At 62.1% G+C, this 16,138-nt stretch overlaps 1 protein-coding gene across 2 annotated transcripts; it reads left to right on the top strand.

Annotated features, from left to right (window-relative positions):
- The first annotated feature begins 203 nt into the window (after positions 1-203).
- On the top strand, positions 204-15,375 carry MYO1G (myosin IG). 2 transcript variants are annotated; one of them, XM_081244117.1, is made up of 22 exons: positions 204-310; positions 1,696-1,904; positions 2,074-2,167; positions 2,948-3,113; positions 3,389-3,442; positions 4,129-4,224; positions 4,478-4,597; positions 5,222-5,446; positions 5,537-5,682; positions 6,139-6,253; positions 6,421-6,591; positions 6,796-6,866; positions 8,103-8,177; positions 8,378-8,510; positions 9,217-9,383; positions 9,681-9,888; positions 11,908-12,131; positions 12,705-12,849; positions 13,556-13,660; positions 13,868-13,981; positions 14,910-15,064; positions 15,140-15,375. In XM_081244117.1, exons 1-22 carry the CDS (start codon positions 219-221, stop codon positions 15,294-15,296), a joined length of 3,042 nt encoding a protein of 1,013 aa, XP_081100243.1. In that variant the 5' UTR covers positions 204-218; the 3' UTR covers positions 15,297-15,375. The 2 variants fall into 2 exon arrangements, with proteins under 2 accessions (XP_081100243.1, XP_081100242.1); XM_081244116.1 differs by lacking the exon at positions 204-310 and having other exon boundaries at positions 1,343-1,904.
- The last annotated feature ends 763 nt before the right edge of the window (positions 15,376-16,138 follow it).

Raw genomic sequence — 16,138 nt, 5'->3', positions numbered from 1 at the left:
CACGCTCTGAGGGGAACCAGGAAGCAGGGGTCAGAGCCCCTTGGGAGGGGACGGCAAGCAGGGAGGGCAACCCCTCCCTGGGGCCACAAGAAGCCACTTCCTACTTCACCACACCGCTGTGGGAGGGAGGGCTGGGCCTGTGCGAAAGCACCCCTCCCCTGAGCTGCTCTGCACAGGAAGGTCGGGGCAACCTGGCCTGGGTGCTTCCCGCCGGCAGGATGGAGGACGAAGGCCCTGAGTGTGGCAAGCCCGACTTCGTGCTTTTGGACCAAGTGACCATGGAGGACTTCATGGAGAACCTGAAGCTCAGGTAGGGGCAGGGGCTCCCCTTCTCCCCATCCCCGCCTCAGGGCCAGGGCAACCAGCCAGTGCTAGAGCAGGCTTCCCAGACCCGGGCCTCCCACACAGCCCAGGTGCCTCCTGACCCCTCCTCCTGGCAGGTGCCAGGCCCCCGGGCTGGGTGGATGCTCCATCCCCCTTGTGGGGCCGTGCTGGGCCCTGGGGGCTCCAAGGGAAGTGGTCAGGGCCCACCCTGGGGGGTGCAGGTGGACAAGCTGAGATGACACTCTCAGGGGGGCATGTGGGGTGCTTCAGGGCGTGGCTGGTAGAAGTGACACGGGGCCCTATTTGCCAGAGGGCAGAGGGCAGGGACGAGTTGGTGGTGACATGGGGTGGCACCAGGAGCTGGCTTCATCCCTGGACAGCCAGGGGGAGCAGAAGGTGACTGTGCAGAGCTTGGGGACAGGTCCCACTGACCCCAGATTGCTGAAGTCAGGCACGGGCGGGCCCTGAGCCAAGGCCAGGGCTGTGGGATGGAGAGTCAGACAGGAAATGAGCTTCTCTTTTGTATGGGGCAGAGAGCTAAGCATGATTTCACTTCATTCCTATAAAGTAGCTTCTGAGAGAGGTATTACCATCTCCGTATTAACGATGGAACCCTGAGCCTGGGGCCACACAGCTTGTGGATGGGAGAGTCTGTCTCCAGCAGGTCCCGGGTGTGCAGGGAGCCAGGCCAGGGAACTCCCGCGTCCGAGGCAGCTGAGGAAGAGGACAGGCTGTCAGGGGCAGGGCGGGTCCGTCAGGGCAGCAGGCAGGCTGGTGCTCCTCCCAGGGCAGAAGAGTCAAGAGAGGGACGGTGGACACAGGCACCCTTCTGGGTGACTAGGTTCCTGAAGGGAAGGGTCCAGAAGTCTGAGGAAGTGCCCGGGGGGAGGGTGGTGGCACCCCTCCCAGTCCCTGCTGTCTGGGTGGGGCTGGGCTGGGCTGCTTCTGCTTCCGGTCCCGCCCAGGTCTTGAGACGGAAACAGCTGGAGGCCCTTCCCTCTGCCTCCCGCCCCCATCTGCTCCCGGTCCTCAACCCAGCTTCCCACATTGCCAGCTCTGCCTTGGCCAGCAAGGCCTCGGGCAAGTCAGTCCCTTAATAAAGTGGGTAGTCATGATTCCCGGGACATCAGGATCCCCGTGGAGAGCAGCTTAGATGCCACCACTGCCTTGTGTGGGGTGCGACTCCCGGCAAACAGCACCAGGAAGGCTCAAGTCAGCCGGCACCCCCTCTCACCCCAACACCCTCGTCTATACTCTCAGCCCTGTGGGTGGGCCAGGGCCCCAAGGCTTCCCGCCTGGGCCCAGCGCCCCGGGACCTAGGTGTGTGTCCCCGAGGCCCCGAGCACTGAGGACTGGTCCTGTCTGTGCCAGATTCGAGAAGGGCCGCATCTACACATACATCGGTGAGGTGCTGGTGTCCGTGAACCCCTACCAGGAGCTGCCCCTGTACGGGCCCGAGGCCATCGCCAGGTACCAGGGCCGCGAGCTCTATGAGCGGCCGCCCCACCTGTACGCCGTGGCCAACGCTGCCTACAGGGCGATGAAGCGCCGGTCCAGGGACACCTGCATTGTTATCTCAGGTACCTGCCCTGCAGCCAGGGCCCAGGCTCTGGCTCACAGCCTCCCTGGGCCCCAGTGTTTTCATTTGTCAAAGATGGGGAGGTGACTGGAGCGCCTGGGAGTGGAGATGGGCACCGGGAGCTGGTTAAGGGGGAACAGCCAGAAACGGTCTGTCGTCCTTTCCGGCAGGGGAGAGCGGGGCAGGGAAGACGGAAGCCAGCAAGCACATCATGCAGTACATCGCTGCTGTCACCAACCCTAGCCAGAGGGCCGAGGTGGAGAGGTGAGGGCGGGGAGGGCATGGGGAGGGGCCTCATGCCTGATGGGGGGCAAGAGACACAATGCAGCCCGGCTCAGGCCAAGTTCAGTGGCTGTCAGCAAGCCCCCAGGTGAGCCGCAGCCCGGACCTCTCGACCCAAGGAGAGGTGAGGCCCAGCATGTGGGTGCCCTTCCTCTAGGGACAGGAAGGGAGTGAGGTGCAGCAGGCCGACAGACGGGTGCCGGGCCCTCACTGGGACCTGATGGAGGTGGAGAAGTTGGCTGGCCCGTCAGGAAGGCCCAGGATGCCAGGCCGGGTGTCAGGGTTTGCGTCGGGAACCCGGAACCCAGGGCCCACCTGCCTGCCAGCTGCTCACCAGCGGGGATTTGTAGGAACAGCTTCCTGTGTGGGAGCCCCGGCTCTTCCTGTTGAGGTGGGGTAAGGTGGGGTTCGGGGCAGGAGTGGGGTGGGAACAGCGATGGAAGTTCCCAAGCACACATGGCTGGCAGCACCGAGCGTCCAGACCCAGCTCCTCACTGGGCTGCAGCTTTGGTCTGGGAAGGCAGGGCTAATGCCTTTCTAGGCTCAAGGCTTTACAGGACAACCAGCATGAGCCCCCTGCAGGTGCCTTTCCCAGCATCTCAGAGTCAAAGGCCTGCAAGGGGCAGCGCAGGGTGAGGCCAGGCCCTCAGGCTCCCTCTCCTCCTGTGATGGGGAAGCCTCAGACAGGGATGCTGGACCTGGGCACAGTCCCCAGCGCGAGGTCTTTGCGTTATAGCCCCTCGGCCCCTCTGCCCCACGCAGAGTCAAGGACGTGCTGCTCAAGTCCACCTGCGTGCTGGAGGCCTTCGGCAACGCTCGCACCAACCGCAACCACAACTCCAGCCGCTTCGGCAAGTACATGGACATCAACTTTGACTTCAAAGGAGACCCCGTAGGGGGACACATCCACAGCTACCTGCTGGAGAAGGTGGGCCTTACTACCGAGACCCTGGGCAGGTGGGCCACACAAAGGCCTCCCTCGGGGGGACCAGGCAGAGCTGCCCCACCACGCTGAGCCCCCCAGGCCTGGCACCCTGGGGGCAGGAACCTACCTTCTCAGATGTCCCAGCTTCACCGGGCGGGGCTCCCCCTATAGCCAGGTCAGCCACCACCCCCACCTGCACTGCCCCGGGGGCTCTGGGACAGGTCCCCTGGGGTGGGGCCAGCATCCAGGCCTCGGTCCAGCTGCTCCTCTCTTCTCAGTCTCGGGTCCTCAAGCAGCACGTGGGCGAGAGGAACTTCCATGCCTTCTACCAGGTGAGCCAAAGCAGGCAGGGGGAGACCTGCAGGGAAGGCCTTCTGATTGCCCCACCCACAGTCCCTTGCCCTCCCCTCTCCCTCCATGCCATCGCCCCGGCCCCACCCCTACTGCGGTGGGAGCTCCCTGAACACGGCTGTGTGTGCACCTCATCTGACTCTGACGTGGGGTCCCCCTGGATGCGAGCAGGGCAGTGTCCACACCATGTCTGACACTGAGGTGGATTCTGGACACTGATAGTGTCTACACTGGGTTAGACCCACTGAGGTGGTGTCTCCCTGGACTTGGGTGGTATCTACATTCTTTCTGACTCACCGAAGTGCCTCTGCCTGGACACTGGCAGTGTCTACATCGTGTCTGATCACTGAAGCAGGTCCTCCCAGGACACAGGCAATGTCTGCAATGCGTCTGACCTCTGAAGTGGGTCTCTGTGGACTCAGGTGGTATCTACACCATGTCTGACCACTGAAGTGGTCTCTCCCTGGATAGGCGTGGTGTCTACACAGTATCTGACCTAGAAGTAGGTTCTCCCTGGGCTCAGGCGGTGTCTATACCATCACTGTGCTGACCCACACCATGAATGTGTTGGGTCAGCGGTGGTTGAAGGACACGTCTGTTTGTCCTGCGTACGTGGGTGGGGTCTTTGGAGCTCAGCGGCCTAACGGAGGGGTGTCGGGTCCTCCAGGTGCTGCGGGGCTGTGAGGACAAGGAGCTGCAAGAACTGCACCTGCAGAGAAACGCTGCGCTCTATAATTTCACCCGCCAGGGGGCGGGGCTCAGTGTGAGTGGGGCAGGGAGCCCAGGCTCTAATCACGCTTAGTCCCAGGACCCTGGTGCTGGTGGCCAGTGACTTCAGCAGGGCCCAGGGCGGTGTGCATGGCTCAGAGGGACTGGTGGGGCCCTGACTCGGCAGGCTTTCAGTTGGAGGAATCGGGGCTCAGCGCCGGGATGGGGGTGCAGTGGGTGAGCATGCACCCTGGGACAGGACTCGAGGCTCAGGGTGGCACTGGGGTGCTGAGCCCTTTCTCCCCCAGGTCTTGGACAGCGACGAGAAGAGCCACCACCAAGCGGTGACGGAGGCCATGCGGGTGATCGGCTTCAGTCCTGAGGAGGTGGCCTCCGTGCACCGGATCCTGGCCGCCATTCTGCACCTGGTGAGCCTGGCTGTGGGCTCTGTGGCCATTTCCCCATGGGGTGCCCTGGCCGGGCACCTCCCCTGGAGAAGAAGACTGGCCTCTGACAACCCAGCCATGTAACTGGCCCACTTCTCCCTCTGCTGAAACTGAGTTGCTTTGGCTATGGGTTCCCACAGGCCGGACCCTGAGCCGTGGGCCCTGCATGCCCAGTATGGGCCTGGTCCTTGTCTGGTAGATCAGCCCAGACTTAGCAGGCAAGGGCAGTCTGGGCTCAGTAAAGCTGAGCACATGCAGACCGGCCTTTTGCTTCCGTTACCTAAGAGCTGTGTGGCCTTGGGCAGGTTACTCAGTGCCTCAGCCTTAGTTCTCTCTGAGGAAGCAAGAGGAATGGGTAGCACATAGCCAGCTGCAGAAGGATGCAGTGGGACCATTCACATGACTTTCGGGTGGGAAGCCTTGGGGAAGGCTCTGGCGTGCTCCAGGAAGCGCTCCCCTCTCTCTCTCTGGCTGTGTATGTGGTAGAAGCCAAGCTCTACTGTACCCTGCGTCCCTGCCTCCCCCCACCCCGCCGGGGGCAGAGGGGTGCATGCAGCAGGCTCCTCTGAGATGCGGAGCCTGACTTCATGGTTCCCGCGTCACCAGGGAAACATCGAGTTTGTGGAGCTGGAGGAAGGCAGTCTGGAGCACAGGTGCCTGGCGGTGACTGATGAGGTGCTGGTGGACCACGTGGCTGAGCTGACGGCCACACCCCGGGCGATGGCGCTGCGCTGCCTGCTGGCTCGCACCGTGGCCTCAGGAGGCAGGGAACTCATCGAGAAGGGCCACACTGTGGCCGAGGCCAGCTATGCCCGGGACGCCTGTGCCAAGGTGCTCTGGAGGTGGGGGGGCAACCTGGAGGCCTTCTCGGAGACGAGGCCAGAGGCAGTCAGAGGCAGCTGGCTCCTGGCCTCTTCCCAGGCAGTGTACCAGCGGCTGTTTGAGTGGGTGGTGGACCGGATCAACCGTGTCATGGAACCCCGGGACCGGGATCCCCGGCGCGACGGCAAGGACACAGTCATTGGCGTGCTGGACATCTACGGCTTCGAGGTGTTCCCTGTCAACAGGTGGGTAGCCCTGCCACCACACCCTGACCCCGCCCACCCTCTAAGGCCGCCTTAGTCCTGGGGAGCTCGGCTGGGCTGGGGAGCAGGCTGTCTGGCGTCGGTGCCGGTCGGTCCCTGGCCCCAGGCTCGTGCCTTCAAGCCGGCCTCAGCTGTGCCGCCGTCCACTGGTGCCTGGGAAGGCAAGATCTCGGCTCACTTCCCCTTGCTGGGACTCCCAGATCCACTCCAGGGCGTGTGTGCTGGACTTGGGGGCAGGCGGGTAAAAGGGCGGCCTGGGAGTGGGAGATGCTCCCCGACAGAGAGGCCACTTGGGGCGCCGGGCACCAGCCCCCTCAGGCAAACTTCAGGGGATCTATTTGCGGGGAAGTCTGCCATATGTTGCGCTCGCTCCCCATGGAGCCAAAGCCCTGGGGTGGGCGGTCGAGGCGTGACTCTCAACGGCCCCTCCACCTTCAGCTTCGAGCAGTTCTGCATCAATTACTGCAACGAGAAGCTGCAGCAGCTCTTCATCCAGCTCATCCTGAAGCAGGAGCAGGAGGAATACGAGCGGGAGGGCATCGCCTGGCAGAGCGTGAGTGCCGGGCCCGTCCTGCACACCGCGGGCCCCGGAGGGAGAGGCATGGCGCTGGGCGGGCGGGTGTGTGCAGAGGAGGACGCGGGGGAGCGGGCGCCGAGCAGGCACTTGGGCGAGAGGCCGGCCGACGGGGCTCTGGAGCTGCCCTGCCTGCCCTCCCGCAGGTGGAGTACTTCAACAATGCCACCATCGTGGACCTGGTGGAGCGGCCCCACCGGGGCATCCTGGCTGTGCTGGATGAGGCCTGCAGCAGCGCGGGCCCCATCACTGACCGGATCTTCCTGCAGACCCTGGACACGCACCACCGCCACCACCCACACTACACCAGCCGCCAGGTGCCCCTCCGCCCCTGCGGTCGCCCCCGCCCTGTGCACCTCCGGCTGGTCCCAGCACTGGAAAGGGTGCCACAGGTGCCACGCTGCCTGTCTTGGGGGGGGGGTCCTTGGCGGTGGCTCAACCTTCTCTGCAGGACTGTCCCCCCCTCCCCCAGATCCCCCCCACACCTTCTGTGCCTTGACCTGGCCTGCTCCCGCCCATAGCTCTGCCCCACAGACAAGACCATGGAGTTTGGCCGAGACTTCCGGATCAAGCACTATGCAGGGGATGTCATGTAAGGGCCCCCCACTGAGCGTCTGCCCCCTCCCCTTTTTAAGGCACTGAAAATATTTCCTTCACCAGATTCACAAGCATACAATGGGGCTTTTAAGATATCGATTCTCGGGCTTCCCTGGTGGCGCAGTGGTTGAGAGTCCGCCTGCCGATGCAGGGGACACGGGTTCGTGCCCCGGTCCGGGAAGATCCCACATGCCGTGGAGCGGCTGGGCCCGTGAGCCATGGCCGCTGAGCCTGCGCGTCCGGAGCCTGTGCTCCGCAACGGGAGAGGCCACAGCAGTGAGAGGCCCGCGTACCGCAAAAGCTAGCGATTCTCAGCCCTGGCTGCATCATAGAATCTCCTGGGAAGCTTTTTAAAAAATGCCCATCTCTGGGAGAGGGGCTGGAGATTCCGAGGTGCAGCCAGGGTGGACCTGTGCTCCTAGCCCAGGGCCAGTTCTTGTCACGCTTTGAGCAAAGCCTGCACATCAAGGTGCAGGCCAGCGAGGAGGGGCAGAGGGGCGAGAGGCTGTGTTTCTAACGAGCTCCCAGGCCAGATGGACACTGCGGGTCCTCGGGCCACACACCGAGTACCGAGGCCCCAGGTGTCTTTCAGGAGTGGCCATGATTATTATTAATTTCCCTGTCACTCACCTCACCCGGAAGTGGATCTGAGGTGACACAGAGAGAGGCACAAGTGTCCAACGTGTCCTTCACAAGGTGAAGAAATAAGAGTCCAAAAGACGAAGCCACCAGAAGTCAGATCCCATGGCCTTGAGCCTTTCTAGGAGCTGCAAGGGAAGCCAAGATTTTAGCGCTGAGCTTTCTAACAGTCAAGGGACGAGACGATGAATCTGAGGTTCTCAGGGCCACTGGAACAAAATAGACCAATGACTCAGGAGTTCCTGGTTGTAACTGCAATCGCCGATGTTTTTGGAAACTCAGTAGGCACTGTTCTGAGCTCGTGGTCTCTGCTGAGGCACAGAGAGTTTAAGTAACTTGTCCTAGGTCAGGTCACACCGCATGTATGTGCTAGAGCCAGGGTTCAGTGATGTGACATTTGGCATCTCTCAGGAGAGAAACTTCTGAGGGAGGAGGGCTTATGTGATGAGAGGGAAGACAGAAAGGAGAGGGGAAGAAGAGAAGCACGTGAGGAGGAAGGAAGGGAGGCTGACCAGGTGGGAGGAGGGGGAGGGGCATGCTGGGGGCCATCCGAGGGCCCCGTCTCCTCAATGGCCCTGTCCCCCCCGACCAGGTACTCGGCGGAGGGCTTCATTGACAAGAACAGAGACTCCCTTTTCCAGGACTTCAAGCGGCTGCTGTACAACAGGTGAGCAGGCTCTGTGGGCATGCGTGTGGGCACCAGAGGGCGAGGGCCCAGGGGCTCTGGCTGGAAGGGCCTTCAGACACTCCGGTCTGACCCTCACAGACAGCCTGAGGGTCAAAGCTGAGGCCATGAAGCTTACAAATGGCCAGGCTGGGGTGTGGGTTGTCCTGGAGGGCGGCTGGCCATGCAGCCTGTGTCCACAGCACGGACCCCACCCTGCGGGCCATGTGGCCAGATGGGCAGCAGGACATCACAGAGGTGACCAAGCGCCCCCTGACGGCCGGCACGCTCTTCAAGAACTCCATGGTGGCCCTGGTGGAAAACCTGGCCTCCAAGGTACGGCACCCCCCCCAACCCCACCCTGAGTCTGGATCCTTCCGGATCCTTCTATTTCCTGTCTGCTGCGAGCCACACCCCCTCCAGCAGGGAGGGACCGGCCGCTGCACAGGCTAAGGTGCCCTGGACCAGGCCGAGGCTTGAGTAAATGCGGGGTCCCAGCAGCCTTCCCCTGCCCTCGTTGCCTCTTGGGGATGGGCTGGGGGAGACCTTGCTCAGAGCTTGGGTTGGCCCAGCCCTGGCCCTGCCCAGATACGGGGTTAGCTTCTGGAAGCTGGGGCCACAGGGACAGGAAAGTGGCACGAGCACCTCACAGAGCTTGGGGCCCAAAGTCAGAGCGGGCAGTGGAAGGACAGCGGAATATCCAGAGACTCAGCAGCGCCTCTGGGAAGCGAAAGGAAAAGCTAAGGGGCTTTGCTGCCCGGTCAGAACCTGGCTCTGGGCCAGCCTCCTGCCCGCACCCAGCACTGGGCTCCCAGGTCCCATGCTGCCCGCCACTCCTCATCCCCAGTCTCCTCCTGGCCTCAGCCTTCGGCCTGCCCTTGGGCCCTCAGCCTCCCCCTCCCCCGAGAGCCTCTTCCCCACGCAGACGGACGGCAGCTTGGGAGGATGGAGACGGCAGGATGGAGACAGCTCGCTTGCTGCCCCTGCCGGGTGACTGTAGGGCCGCGACACTGGCCTTTCCGAGTGTCCTTTGTCCCCACAGGAGCCCTTCTACGTCCGCTGCATCAAGCCCAATGAGGACAAGGTGGCCGCGAAGCTGGACGAGGGCCACTGTCGCCACCAGGTCGCATACCTGGGGCTGCTGGAGAACGTGAGGGTCCGCAGGGCCGGCTTCGCTTCCCGCCAGCCCTATTCTCGATTCCTACTCAGGTACGGCCCCTCCCCCGGGGGCGTGTCCTTGAGGGGCTCCAGCAGCGGGCCGCGTGGGTGCCCAAAGCAGCGGGCGCTTTTCAGACTTCAAGGCGGGAGCCTGCACGCTGCTGTGACACACGGGGTTGGGTGGGGCGGGGATGGGCTGCGTGGGATCGGCAGGGAGGGTGTGGGCGTGGCGCTGGAGTGCGCGGGGGTGGGGGGGTGCGGGGGCATGGGGGCGGGGCGAGTCAAGGCGGGACGGGTCCGCACTCCTCCCCAGGGTCTGGTGCCCACTGCTCGGTCCTTCTGTGACAGGTACAAGATGACCTGTGAGTACACGTGGCCAAACCACCTGCTGGGCTCCGATAGGGCGGCCGTGAGCGCCCTCCTGGAGCAGCACGGGCTGCAGGGGGACGTGGCCTTCGGCCACAGCAAACTCTTCATCCGTTCGCCCCGGACGCTGGTCACGCTGGAGCAGAGCCGCGCGTGTCTCATCCCCATCATCGTGCTGCTGCTACAGAAGGTGCGGCGGGGCTGGACGGCCACCGGGGAGGGTGTGGGAGGATGGGGAGGAGAGAGCTGTGTGCGTTACCTGGGGGGAGGGGAGAGATGGATGTGTACCACCCGGAGTCGTGGGGGGGGGGTGTGCGTGCGCTGAGGGGAGAACAGGCACACTTCCAAGTACCGGGGGAGCCTCCGCTTGCAGGTGACAAACCGACACGGAAATTGACTTAAGCAAAAAGTGTGGATGTTGTTCGGGTCACCTCTGTTCTGTGGCCACCAGCCTCAGGCCCAGGTGCTCAAAACAAGACATTCAGGAATCTGGCTTCCTTCATTCCTTTCTTTTTTCCTTCTTTTCTTCCACTTATTCTGAAAGATTTCAGGCCTGGAAAAAAGCGTGCAGAATGGTGTGCTATATTCCCACACGCCTACTGCCCTGTGTCAACCATGTCACATGACCAACGTGGTTTTGGGTAGACATCGCACCTCTATCCCAGTTCTGAAGCAAATCATTTCATTACAATCATTTCAGTATGTCTACCCAAAGGATAAGGATTCTCCCACCTCTCCCCATAACTTTTTATTTCTAACATTTCAAACCTACAGAAAAGTGGAAAGATTCGTACAATGATTACTATTCACCTGGATTGCTCCAATTATGTTCTCCCCTCCCCCCCACACCCTGTCTCTCTCTCTGTCTCTATCTCTCTTTCTCCATACGCACATACAGACACCCACATATGCATATATTTGTACTTTTTCCCAAACCATATAAAGTAATGACACCCCTAAATCCTTCAGCAGGCATATCCTAAGAACAAGGTCATCCACCTTTATAACCACACTGACATTAGCACGTTCAAGAAGCCTAACACTGGGAGTTCCCTGGCGGTGCAGTGGTTAGGGCTCTGCGCTTCCACTGCAGGGGGCACGGGTTCCATCTCTGGTGTGGGAACTAAGATCCCGCATGCTGCAGAGCATGGCCAAAAAAAAAAAAAAAGAAACCTGACACTGATAAAACATATTCTACACATCTGAATGTCTAATATGTAGGCCATATTTAAATTTCTGAAAGGGTACCACTATGACCCATTACATCTTTTATTTTTTAATTTTTTTTATTTTTAAATGGTATGGTAGAGTAGTTTTTTTTCTTTTTTTGGCTGCGTTGGCTCTTTGCTGCTGCATACGGGCTTTCTCTAGTTGCAGCGAACGGGGGGCTACTCTTCGTTGCAGTGCGCGGGCTTCTCACCGCGGTGGCTTCTCTTGTTGCGGAGCACGGGCTCTAGGCACGCGGGCTTCAGTAGGTGTGGCACGCAGGCTTAGTTGCTCCACAGAATGTGGACCTTCTTGAGCCAGGGATCGAACCCGTGTCCCCTGCATTGGCAGGAGGATTCTTTTTTTTTTTAACTAATTGGGCCTCTCACTGTTGTGGCCTCTCCCTTTGTGGAGCACAGGCTCTGGATGCGCAGGCTCAGTGGCCATGGCTCACGGGTCTAGCCGCTCTGCGGCATGTGGGATCTTCCCGGACTGGGGCACGAACCCGTGCCCCCTGCATCGGCAGGCAGACTCTCAACCACTGCGCCACCAGGGAAGCCCCGGCAGGAGGATTCTTAACCCCTGCGCCACCAGGGAAGTCCCCCATTACATCTTTTAAAAACCCAGAATCCAACTAAGGATGACACTGCATTTCATTGTTACCTCTGTTATCTCCTGTAACACACAGGGTTTTTTTTTAAGAACATGACCTAATACCATCACAGAAACAGGATTTAGAAAGTTCACACTGACTTGCTGCTGTCCTGTCCAGTCAATAACCACATGTCCCCAGTCGTGTCCTCAGTCTGTTCAACTCAGGGTCTATACGTTGCTTAAGTCTGTTTTAATCTGTGGGTTCGCCGGGCCGCTTGCCTTGTAGGATCTTCAGTCTGGGTTTTGACGGTTACATTCTCGGGTGCCCCTCCATTTTGGGGTCTCCTAAGGTGAGGGAGGTGGGGCCTGGCAGGGCCTAACGGAGCACCACCTCCCACTGGCCCACCAGGCATGGCGGGGCACACTGGCCAGGCGGCACTGCCGGCGACTGAGGGCCGTCTACACCATCATGCGCTGGTTCCGGAGGCACAAGGTGCGCGCTCACCTGGCAGAGATGCAGCGGCGATTCCAGGCTGCACGGCAGCCCCCGCTCTACGGCCGTGACCTTGTGTGGCCGCTGCCCCCTGCTGTGCTGCAGCCCTTCCAGGACATCTGCCAGGCACTCTTCTGCAGGTACTCGCCCTCTGTCACCGCCCCTCACTCTTTTCCACTCAGCTAGAGCCCACTGAACACCCGGACCGGGCCATCTGAACCCCTTGGTGCTAGCCAGGAGACAGGTGGTCCCATTGGATAAGCAGGAAAACAGGGGGCTGTGCACATCAACTGGCTGCCCACACCCCACAGCCGGTGGAAGATACCTAATGTCCCCAGCACCATTCTGGACATCTGGAGGGTATGCAGGCCTCCATCTCCTTGCGAGAGGCTTGCAGGGAGGGTGGTGGGTCAGAGCTAGAAGTGGGGGAAACTCTGCAGCTGAGCAGGGCTTTGAAGGCTGAGTAGGAGTTCTTTAGGAGAGGTGGGAAGGGCAACCAGCATGCTCAGAGCAGGAGAGGCCACCTTCCACTGAGACCAGGGAGGCTGGGACACAGAGGGTGGCTAGTGCCTGGCTGAGGGGCCTGGCCTTATCCTGTGGGGGAAGGGACATGAAAAGGCACTAACGTGTGTTCTCAGGAAAAGGGGCACAACCAGGAGTAGGGAAGGGTGAGACCTGCACGGGGGTCTGTCTGACCACCTGGCCCTCTCCAGGTGGCGGGCCCGGCAGCTGGTGAAGAACATCCCCCCTTCAGACATGGCTCAGATCAAGGCCAAGGTGGCCGCCATGGCGGCCCTGCAGGAGCTGCGACAGGACTGGGGCTGCCGGCGGGCCTGGGCCCGGGACTACTTGTCCTCCGTAAGTGTCAGGGCTGTGGGGTCTGGGGGCCAAGGAGGGGCTCAAGGCTGAAACCTTGCCCATGTACGCCTCAGCTGTCCTCTCCCTGAGCCTGGCTGTCCTGTGGGCTGTACCCCTCTGTTCCTGCCCCTGGCCTCTGAAGTTCAAGGGTTTTCACCCAGAACCAGCTAGCCTGGGCTTTACTCAGCACCTCCCCCTCTGCCCTACTCCCACTTGCCTTCCTGTGTTTTCAGGTCAGCCCCCCCATTCTCTGGCACAGACCCCCCTTCTTAGGCACAGCCCCCTGACTCCATGCCTTGGCCCCCCTTGGCCCACGCAGGTGCTATGAGCCCCCCCCCGGCCCTATTCTGCAGGGGATGAAGCCTCAGGGGTGCGAGGTTTGCCCAGGTGGGTGGCTTGGCATGGAGGAGCGAGGTCCCACCCAGCCCCTTCCATCTCCCAGTCTGCCCAGGCCTGGCGTGGGGAGCTGGGCTGGGGGGGGTGTGTGGAGGGCACAGACATGTGTGCCTAGAACCTCAGGGCTGCAGAGGGTCTGTGCGGTGGGCCTTCAGGGAAGCCAGCGTGGCAGGTGGACCCACCAGGAGGCTGGCGCATGGCCTGACGAGGTTCTCTGAGGTCAAGGATAACTGTGCCAATTCCCTGAGAGTTGCTGTCAGTCAGGCATGGTCCCAAAACCCCATCCCAAGCAGCCCCCATCTGTCCTCAGGCCACAGACAACCCCACAGCCTCAGGCCTGTTTGCTCAGCGACTGAAGACGCTTCGGGAAAAGGACGGCTTCGGGGCCGTGCTCTTCTCCAGCCATGTCCGAAAGGTGAGCAGTGGATGCAGGGCTGCAGGTCCATGGCAGCCCCGGCCCAGGCCTAGCTTAGAGGTTTCACAGCTGATCCTGAAACTTCAAAAGTAGTCAGCTCCAGCCGAGTCAGTGAGAGAGTGGCCTCAGGGAGGCGAGGCCACCGGCCACACCTGCTGGGGAGCCCCCTGGGCCAGGCAAGTGACCCTGAGAGTACCTGTCCCGCAGGTGAATCGCTTCAACAAAAGCCGGGACCGGGCGCTGCTGCTCACAGACCGGCACCTCTACAAGCTGGAGCCGGGCCGGCAGTACCGGGTGATGCGGGCCGTGCCCCTGGACGTGGTGAGCCCTGGTCGGGGGCGGGGGCATCCATGCGGCCCCAGCTGGCCCGGTGTCCTGCTGGGCACTGCCGGGCCCCTCCCCTCATGCCTACCTGGGATGGCTGGAGCTTTCTAGAACTCAGCATCAGCTCAGGATGGCAAATCCTCCCCCACCCCATGTGCCCCTGCTGAACAGCCTGCAGAGGCTTCCGGTTGCCCCACGGGTGGGGGGCCCAGAGCCCCATCCTCGGCCTCCTCGCCCCCCTCCTGCTCCACTCTTTGGCAGAACGAAATGCCAAATGGCCCCTCTTCCCCACATCTGTGCCAGTGCCTGCCCGGGGGTCTCCACCACTGGACTGCATGGAGCTGGCTGCAGTGTGTGGCTGCCACCCGTGGGACCCTGTCCCCCCCTTTCACCCCTCTGTCCAGTTCTGTTACCCACTTGCTCCCTGGAGTAGCAGCTCATATTCCCACAGGCAAAGGGGCGACCCAGGGCAGGGACTGAGGCTGGGGGTCCCTGTACCTGTCAGGGTGGGGGACCATCTGGTATGGTGGCCACGACCCGTGCGGCTATTTAAATGCAATGAAAAGGAAAGAAAAGGAAAAGTTCAGCTCCTCAGTGGCACCAGCACATTCAGGTGCTGGAGAGCCACAGGTTAGCAGTGGTGCCACGTTAGACTGTGCAGATCTAGAACATTCCATTAGGGCAAAAAGCCCTCGTGTGCGGTGCGTCCTGCCCGACCTTCCCCTTTATGGGCAGGACCAGAGAGGGAGGAAGGGGACCTAGAGGGGACAGCAGGGCTGTGGGGCCTGGGGGAGAGGGCGGGGTGTTGGGGAGGGGAAGATGCATGCGGGCAGGCGGGCCTGTGCTCCTGGGCTGCGGGGCGGAGGTGAGGGTTTGGGGAGGAGGGCCTGCCGCGCCCCTGACCCTGAGACCCCGCCCCCTTCAGGTGACCGGGCTGAGCGTGACCAGCGGGCGGGACCAGCTGGTGGTGCTGCACGCGCGGGGCTACGACGACCTGGTGATGTGTCTGCACCGCTCCCGGCCGCCGCTGGACAACCGCGTCGGGGAGCTGGTGGGCGTGCTGGCCGCGCACTGCCAGGGGTGAGTCTCGGGGTGTGGGGGCGGCTGCGGGGCTGCGGAGCCCTGCCCGTCCTGACCCTGACCTCCCTCCTTCAGGGAGGGCCGGGCCCTGGAGGTCCGCGTCTCCGACTGCATCCCGCTGATCCAGCGCGGGGCTCGGCGCCTGGTCTCCGTGGAGCCCAAGCCGGAGCAGCCAGAGCCGGATTTCCGCTGCAGCCGCGGTGCCTTCACCCTCCTGTGGCCGGGCTGCTGAGCCGGCCTACCCGCCCATACCAGGGCCCGGCCGAGGGGTTCTCCACCCGCGCCCACACCGGGGAAAGATCGCAGTCTTGCTGTGCAATAAAGGACGCTGAGTCTGTGATGGGCGTAGGCTTGTGTCCGGGGGTGGACAGTCTCCAGCCACCGCCGATTTGGCAAATGTCACCCCAGTGTCCTCTGCTGACCCCTGCATCCAAGGCTGCCCCTCTTGGGTTTCCGAATGTCCCCAGAACCTTGGTCTCTTTCTCTCTCCTCCCCTCCTGTAGGACTCCATTGTTCCTATTGGGCCATTGGGGAAGCTTGGGGGTCCCAGGGCTGTCTTGGGACGTCCTTGGGCAGAGCACACACTGGGGGCACACACTGTCCCAGCTGCTGTCTGTGTCGGTGCTGGGTATGGGCATCCCACGGCCTGGGAACCCTACCTCTGGGACACCGGTAGCCAGGACCCCCCAGACTCTGGGAGCCCGTCCCGTGCCTGGGGTTTCTCCAGGAAGCCAACCCAAGGAAGGCCAGAGTGAGCACACCCGCCCCCGCTCAGGCTAGCAGAGCCTCTCCCCAGCCCCTGCCCCTGCCCCGGCCCCCTCCAGCCCCAGGCCCTCTCCTCTCCTCTCTCAGTAGGTGGCTTCTCTGCCCCCACAGCTGCTCTCTTCCTCTTCCTGGGGCACCCTAAGTTTGGGGGCATCCTTGTTTGATTGTGCCCTGTTGGTGTGGAGAGAGGTCGCTCTCTGTTTGCCGTGGCCTTTGGGTGTGTCATGGAAGGGCTGAGAACTTACTGAGGCTTCCCCTATGTCACTGTCACCTCTCCTCTCCTGGCGGTGGGGGGGGGGTCACCTCCCG

This window comes from Mesoplodon bidens (assembly GCF_964165515.1).
Source record: "Mesoplodon bidens genome assembly, chromosome: 9".
NCBI lineage: Eukaryota > Metazoa > Chordata > Mammalia > Artiodactyla > Ziphiidae > Mesoplodon > Mesoplodon bidens.
This window is presented reverse-complemented; position numbering and strand designations above follow the sequence as displayed.

What these genes read in the sequence shown, in the direction of transcription:
- MYO1G (XM_081244116.1), top strand. Translation starts at nt 1,478, where the DNA reads ATGCCACCACTGCCTTGTGTGGGGTGCGACTCCCGGCAAACAGCACCA. An exon ending in ACAGCTACCTGCTGGAGAAG is followed by an intron (nt 3,114 to 3,388) that starts GTGGGCCTTACT and finishes CTCTCTTCTCAG; the next exon opens with TCTCGGGTCCTCAAGCAGCA. An exon ending in TGCCAGGCACTCTTCTGCAG is followed by an intron (nt 12,132 to 12,704) that starts GTACTCGCCCTC and finishes GGCCCTCTCCAG; the next exon opens with GTGGCGGGCCCGGCAGCTGG.